Source organism: Ailuropoda melanoleuca, chromosome 15 (genome assembly GCF_002007445.2).
Source record: "Ailuropoda melanoleuca isolate Jingjing chromosome 15, ASM200744v2, whole genome shotgun sequence".
Taxonomy (NCBI): domain Eukaryota; kingdom Metazoa; phylum Chordata; class Mammalia; order Carnivora; family Ursidae; genus Ailuropoda; species Ailuropoda melanoleuca.
The window spans coordinates 82,431,242-82,439,024 of record NC_048232.1 but is presented as its reverse complement, the minus strand read 5'-3'; the positions used below and the strand labels follow the sequence as shown (position 1 = coordinate 82,439,024).

Here is a 7,783-nt window from a genome sequence, read left to right as displayed (position 1 = left end):
TCGGCGGTCGCCCCCGCCGCCCGCCCCGCCCGGGCCCCGGCCAGGTGCCCCCGGGGAGCTGGAGGGTGGCCGCGGGCCAGGACCCAGGCCGTGGGCCATCTCGAGCTCCAGCTCAGCGTCCATCTCGGCGTCCTCCTGGGCCTCCTTGTTGCTGTCGTCCAGGTGCTTCATGAGCACGGCCACCACCACATTGATGAGCACGAACTGGGCCGTGAGCACGAAGCTGACGAAGTACAGCGGCGACACAAACTGCAAGCTGCTGAGGCAGCTGCGCTCGTCGTGGGTGCAGTCCCGCAGCGTGTCCTGCACCAGGGGCGAGGCTCCGTGAGGGCCGTGGCCTCGCCTCTGCCCTCCGCGAGCCCCGCCCCGCCCAGGCCAGGGCTCTCCACCGGGCGAGGACGCGCGGTGCCTGAGCCCCTGGCCCTGGGCTATGGGCCCCAAGGTCCCTCTGGCCCTGGGCGGAGTCGTGTCCCCGAGAATCCCAAGCACTGATCCCAGAGCAGCAGTTGGGGGTGGACGGAGAACGCCTTCCGGGCTCATCTCCACCTCGCTGGGCTTCAGAGCCCCAGGCAGCTCCCTGGGCATCCCACGGCCCTGCACTCTCCTCCTGCATGCAGTGGAGTGCTGGGTGGGAGCCCTAGCTGTCAGGACCCTCACCCCCAGAACCCAGCCTGCTTGCTCCCTCCCCAGCCTGCCCACGGGTACCTTCATGATCCCATTCCAGTTGTCGCCAGTGGAGACCTGGAAGAGCGTGAGGAAGGCCATGCCGAAGTTCTCGAAGGTGGCATGCCGGCTCATGCCCTCGCATGGGTTCTCATCATTGCAGACTGAACGGAGAGAAGAGGTCAGCCCTGTCCCACTACAGAGGCCCCTGCCCAGCCTGCCCTGCACCAGGGCCTCCCAGCCTCATCTCAGGATCCCCAATCCTTAGAGGTGCGTGTAGACTGTGTCTAGCCCACAGATGGAGAAACTGAGGCTCAAGGAGGGGCACACAAGCTGGCCCTCAGACTCTGGGGAGCCTGGCTCCTCCCCTCACTTGTGGATCAGGTCCTGAGAGAAAGGATGCAGGGATGAGGGCCAGCCCCTAAGGGAGCCTCACTTTCTGAAACCAACCCTGTGCAGGGCTGGCTCGGTATGGGCTGTGTCGCCCTCGGCCTGGGCCCTGCCCGCTCTGCTCACTGGGGTGGTGCTGGCTCAGGACGGCCACTGGCACATGGGGCCAGAGGGGGCACCCTGGGAGGTCAGACAGCTGGGGGTCTCCAAGTCAGGGGTCTGCTGCACAGGCTGAGGGTATGCAGCTGGATCCAGGCTAGCATCACTCAGAGGCTACTACCCACCCCGGGGGAGGGGGTCGATGGCCAAGGGTCACCCCCCCCGTCCCCCCACAGGCCTGCTGTGGGGGCATCTCCCAGATACAAAGACCCTGATGTGACGCTCTGCCGGTGTCTCCAGCTTCCCCACCCTGCTAAGGCCCTCCTCCAGGTCCCTTCCGCCCCCTGGCCAGCCCAGGCCTGCTGCGGTAGTCACTCACCCAGCTTCCCAAACAGCTCCACGCCCAGGGCGGCATAGATAAAGAACAGCAACATGAAGAGAAGGCCCAGGTTGCCCACCTGCGGGGGAGAGCAGGGGGCGGGGCCACCCTGAGGGTCAGGCTCTGTGCCCAGCGCTGCCACCCCCGCAGTGGCTTCCCGGGGGAGGCCAGGTCCAGCACGGGGTAGAGTAACAAAATGCATGTAGAGCCTTTCCCCTGAGCCGCTGGTTTCAAGCACTTCTGATGCATTAGCTCGCTTACTCCCCGCAACGATCTATGAACTACAGGCTACCCCATTCTTGAGATGAGAAAGACACGTACTGAGTGGTGTAGTGACTTGCCCGAGGTCACACAGCTAGTGAGTGGGAGGACTGGGATTCAAACCCAGCAGGCTGACCCGGTGCACACACTCGGTAGGTCACGTCCCACAAATGCATGCAGACAGCTGGCGGGGGGGGGTCTCAGCAACCATGCTGCTTCCTCCACGACGCCTGCCCGGATCCCTCCAGGAAGCAGTCTGACAGTGTGAGTGTAACCCGTGTGTCCCTGTCACTATGCTCTGCCCTTGAGAGCAGGGACATAGCTGGATTAAGTCGGATCTGCCTTCTCCGGCCAGCGCAGGGCCTGGCCTTGGAGGGAAGTGAACAGAGGAATCAGGCAGGATTGTGAGCCCCAGAAGCTTCCTGCAAACCCAGCCACCCCCATCCCACGGCTCCTGTGGGAACAAAATATCCCAGATTATAAACCTATTTCAAATCCATCCATAGGCTGGAGACCGCCTGTAACTCATGCTATGGATAAGATAAGACTTGAACTATCCTTGCCCTAGAAATGGAATATCTCCTGGCACGCTCAGAAGGCCTGCACGAATAGAATCAGAAGAGGGTTTGCATTCATTGTTGAAAAGTAAACCATGTTAGCCACAACCTCCTAATGTTTCTCTGCTCCAGAGGAAGATTTCCTTCCGAGCTGTTGTACAATCACACCAATCGTGTCTGACTAATTAAAAGATGCTCTGCTCGTTAGCGGTACAAGCACTCACCTACCAGCAAGGGAGTGAGCTGGCCCTGGCCCTCAGGGCGGCTTCCCACCCTCTGCAGGCCCAGGTGAGCAGCGCTTCTTAACCAGAGAGGACCTCACCTTCCCCCTCAGTCCCTCCCTCCTTCACCCTCAGCGTCTCCCAGAGCCGGCTCGTTGGCCTCCCTGCCTCCAGCCTCTCCCGCCACCCACTCCTAAAAGGCAGCTCTGCTGGAGGCCTCCCTTGTCCAGAACCTCTCACGATGCCCACTGCCCACAGGATAAAGCCCGAGTTTGCTGTCCTGGCATCGAAGCCCTCTGTGACCTAGCCCTTGCACTCCCTCCCAGCCTAATCTTCCAACCCCAGACTCCAGCCAGCTGGAGACCAGACTACATTTGAGCATTCTGCTCTCCCTACAGGGAACACCTTCTCTCTGGCTTTACCTGGTAAATGCCTCTGCCCCACCCCTCAAAGCCCAGGTCACAGGTCACCTCCTCTGAGGAGCCTTCCTTGCTGCCTCCTCCCTCCGCATGGGGCAGAGCCTGGTGGGAAGTGTCCTTTCCATAGCACTTTACACAGAACGGAGAAAATGTCCAATGTCCACATGGCAGCTAATACATTTGGAGGGCGAGTCCCCCATCCTACGCGGTACTTGGCATGTGTCTCTTCAAGTGCTGACGTGACTGTAATTACTATCATGTTTCCTATTTGAAGCTGGGACCTCCTGGGCATCTCCATGTAACAAATTCCTCCAAAGGGATTTTGTGTTAGGAAAAACCACATCTTTTCAAATGAACACCCCTGCTTGCTTTCCCTCCAGACCCGAGGAGAGCTGTGCTGCTTTCCCTTTGTAAGGAGGCTGCTGGGATGGTCACAGCAAACTTGGGAGTGGAAATCCTAGCATCCTTAGCCCCTGTCCCTGAGAGAATTAGCCTTGCTTCCACCTTCCTAGGGCTGTTAATCTTTTATCCTCATTTTTATCGTGCTGGATTCGTGCCCTTTATTGTAAGATGCCTAAAATTCCTGAAGACTAGATGAGTCATAATGAATAAATGAATGTGTATGAGGCTCACCTCAGAGCAGAGGCCACCCTGGGGGGAGGTAGGAGGGGGGCCCTAAGGAGTCAAGACAGTGGGGGAGGGGAGCACTGGGATTGCGGAATTCCCTGGAGGATGAAAGGTGCACCCTCTGTGGCCCTGACCCTCTCTCCCTTCCACTGGCCAATGGGATGGAGGTGGGGGGAGGGGTGTGATTTCCTACTTCCTAGGGTTTCCACCGGGGGTCAGGGTCTCATACTGTCCCCACCAAACATGTCATATCTGAACCTCCCATTCACATCACCACCTCCTTCTGCCAAGCCCCCCTGCAAAGTCAAGCTCAAAGTCCCCTGATATCTTCCCTGATTTCCCCGAGGAGTGTCAGGAGCCCCCCCCCTTCCCCACACGGCCCTGAGGCAGCCTGGAGACTCCTGAGGGCCGCATATGGGTCCTCGGCGCCCAGCTCAGGGCCAGGAACAGAGCGGGCACTGTGAGCCCTTAAAGTCAGGAAGAAAGAGGCAGAGAGGGCCCTTTCCCTCTGTCACAGCCCCGGGCTCAGGGCTGGCAGGAGAAGGAAAGTCAGGGCCTGTGAGACACCGGCGCCAGCCAGGCGGGCCCCCAGGAGGAGGGACTCTTACCTGGGGTAAAGCTTGCACCACGGTGTCCAGCAGGGCACGCATCCCCGTGGCCATCTTCAGCAGCTTCAGCACTGCGGGCGACACCCCGCCCGCGCACTCAGCCCAGGGCAGCGGGGGTGCGCGGGTGCGCGTGTGCACATGCGTAAGTGAGGAGAAGGGAGACGCCGGAGGAGCGGAGGAGCGTGCGAGCAAAGGGGACTGCTCTGTGATGCCGCACCATACGTACGTGGGTGCCGCTGAACACGGGTGTGCACAAAGACACGCATGCACGAGGTGCGGATATTGGTATGAATGCATCCAAAAGAAGGAGGGCACACACACACACAGTGGGACCGAAGTGTGTTCGTGAGCCTGTAATTCACCGAGGTGAGCCATGGTGCCCGAGTGCCCACATCTCTCCCTTCCCTCTGGCTAAAGAGGGCTCCAGTGTTCCGTGCTGAATTTCTCCGCACCCCCCGCCCCGGGACCCTGGAGGCGATAAGCTGTTGCAGGTGGTGGAGCAGAAGAGCAAGAGGCACCCGGGCCAGCACTGAGGCAGGTTTGTGAAAGGAGCGGAGGCCCAGTTTTGGGGTGCGGGGGAAGCGAAGGTTGTAAGAAGCACTGGGGACTGTGCGTCCCAGCCAGTGTTGGACCCATGCCCATGAGGAACTAGAGTTACTTTCCGGTGTCTTCCCAGATACCCTGAGTTCCTTTCATCCCAACCCGAGACTGGTCCACATGGGTCATGGTGTTACAGGAGGCGGGTGTGGACAGTAGACAGTGTGCTGTACAGAGCGGTCTGTGGACAAGGGCACGTGAGTGTGTACACACAGGGGGCAAGTGTGTGTGTCTGGTAAGTGCTCCTCCTGGCTGCTGTTCTCCCTGCTCAGCAGGAGGCCCATCATGCCCACATGCCCCTCCCCCTGCCTGCCCCCCACCCCACTCCCGGGAGTCCCATGCCTGTCCCCACCCCATCACCCTTGCCCCTCACCCCGGGCGATGCGCAGAACCCGCATGATGCGGATGATGGTGGGGTTGATGGGCAGTGCTGCATTGATCTCAATCTCCTCCAGCGTGATGCCCATGACGGACAGCAGCACAATGGCCAGGTCCAGCTGGTTCCACCTGCTCGGCCAGGCAGAGGAGGGCCGGGGTGGGAGGCAGGGTGAGGGGTACTCTGGTTTAGAAATGCCTAGGTTGGGAGGAGCATCCCAGGTCTCCACCATCCTACTATGGCCCACGGGGATGTGTGGCCACTCTCCCTACTAGCCCCACCAGACCCCACTGGGTCTGGCTCCCTCTCTGCCCCCAACAGCCTCCAATCCCTGAAGCAAGAGGCTGACTAGGCTAAACAAACATCTCTGGCCTACTGCAGAGGAGGAAGAATGAGCTATGACTTCTAGATCGGAATCCTGAGCCAGATGCTCCCTCCATGTGACCTTGGTCTCGTCCATCAACTTCTCTGAACCTCACTGTTTCCTCTGAAAAGAACTAGCATGAGGTATGCCCTGTTCTGCCTGTGGGTTACGGAGGACCCATGAGAGATGAGCTGAAGAGAGGTGGGGGAATGCCCTGCATCCACCCGGTGGGACCATAATCACTTCCTGTTCAGAGCTACAGGCAGCACCTGGGGGCCTTGGCCATCAGTGCGCATGTATTGGTTCCCCTCCTCTGGCTGCTCCAGGCTTCCCCAGGGGTCAGGACTGCTTCCCCGTCCCGCAGGCCACTCCATGCTGCCCTAGCCCAGCCACGCTGCTCACCGATCCTTGAAGAAGCGCCTCAGCCCAAATGCCACCAGCTTCAGCACAGCCTCCAGCACAAACACAGTGGTGAACATGTAGTTGCAGTATTTGAGAGCCGTCTCCAGGGACTATGGAGTGCAAAGAGAAGCATGATCCAGACCCCATGACGGGCCGCCCACCTTCCTCCACTCGGAAAGTCTCTGCTTTTTAAGGGGAGAATTTAGTCCATTCGCATTTAATGCAATGGCTTCTCTATCTGCTTTAATTCCCTCTATTTTAATTAATGTGCACTATTTGTTTTACACTCCTGTTTCTTCTTCCCTATATCTGCTGATTTGGTCCAGTTAGCCCTCTTTGGAGGCAGTATGAGGCAATGGTTAAGGGTCACGGTTAAAAACCAGGCTACTTAGATATGAATCCTGGCCCAGCACGCACTCCCTATTCACTATGTGACCTTGGGCAAGTCACCTGACCTCTCTGGGATTTAGTTCCCAAATCTATAAATGGGGGATGAGAACATTACTTACCGCAAAAAGTTGCTGTACAAATTAAGTGAAGTAATAGTCCGGTGCCGGGCACACAAGTTCATGGTACTGTTACTCTATTTCTCATGTTAATTTGGAAGGTCTACCATTACTGTTTATTCTGCTAATGGTTGCCTTCCTTTCCCTGCATTCATAATATACCTCTCCTGTCGTTTAAAATAAGATACCAATTCCTCACCTGGAGGCTCTGCTTCACCCGGCTCTAATATGTTGAGGCTTTTAGAATGCACTTGTCCCTACATGCCCCTCACAAGTGCTGTAGGCAACTCGCTGGGAACTTGTCATTCTCCCCCATGCCAGTGTTTGCCTCCAGTGGTTTGGCCACAGGAATGCCTCTCCCCCAGGCTCCATATGCCAGGGCAGTAGTGGAGGCCCCATGGTAGGCCTTAAACACAAATCTGAGTTCTAGTCCTGGCCCTGCTACTTAGAAGCTGAGTAATCTGGGCAGCATATTTCCTCTGAGCCTCAGTTTCTTCCTCTACAAAATCTGTAGAAAGGCTCCTCCCCCAACTTTGGTTGCTGTGAGCATTAGAGTTAATATTTGCGTGTGTCCTGAAGTGTCACATTGCACACATCACTACCACTGGTACCCATGTTCAAGGCTGGGCCCAAATGACACACCTCCCCACTCACCAGGAACAAGTGACATTTCCCTTTCTCTCATTTGTCCTACCAGACCATGAGCTTCCTGAGCACAGGGCCCCAAATGGGGGTGCTGCTCAGACCCTCCTGTCTCACCCTGTCCCTGGAGCCTACTGAGGACCCAACCCTACCATGTGACCTCAGGGTGGGGCTGGGCCCGGGGCTCACCGTGGGCTGATTGTAGTGCTCCAGGGACATGGTGACCACATTGAGGCAGATGATGAAGGTGATGAAGATGTCCAGGTAGTGGCTGGTACACATGGAATGGATGAGCAGCCGGGTGGGACAATAGGTGGCATAGTAGGGCAGCCGCTGGGCCTCTGTGGGGGAGGCAGGGGGTGGAGAAATGGCACAGACCACAGAGGGTTGGGGCCCAGGTGGGGGAACAGAGCACATGGAGGGAACAGCACAGGGGAGGGAGGAAGCAAGGGGAGAGATGTCAGAACACTCCAGGCCCTGAGAATCAAGAGTTAGGTCTCCTCCGCCCAGCCAGGGGGTGGGGGACACACAAGGAGAAAGGATAAGAGGTGGGGGAGGACAGGACAATGACTGTTCCCATCTACCCCAAACATGCCCATGGCAGGGCCTCTGGGTCTGCTGGGGGGAAAACAGGGGTCCCACAGCTCAGGGTTATGCATCCAAGCCTTTGGC

At 58.1% G+C, this 7,783-nt stretch overlaps 1 protein-coding gene across 1 annotated transcript in view; it reads right to left on the bottom strand.

Moving 5' to 3' along the window:
- Positions 1-7,783, bottom strand: part of CACNA1I (calcium voltage-gated channel subunit alpha1 I) — a 97,328-nt gene that overhangs the window by 4,519 nt on the left and 85,026 nt on the right. The window contains 7 exon segments of the mRNA XM_034643687.1: positions 1-303; positions 706-827; positions 1,532-1,610; positions 4,225-4,295; positions 5,195-5,328; positions 5,964-6,073; positions 7,301-7,452. The exon segment at positions 1-303 is cut by the window's left edge and continues 22 nt beyond it. Coding sequence (XP_034499578.1) covers positions 1-303; positions 706-827; positions 1,532-1,610; positions 4,225-4,295; positions 5,195-5,328; positions 5,964-6,073; positions 7,301-7,452 — 971 coding nt within the window.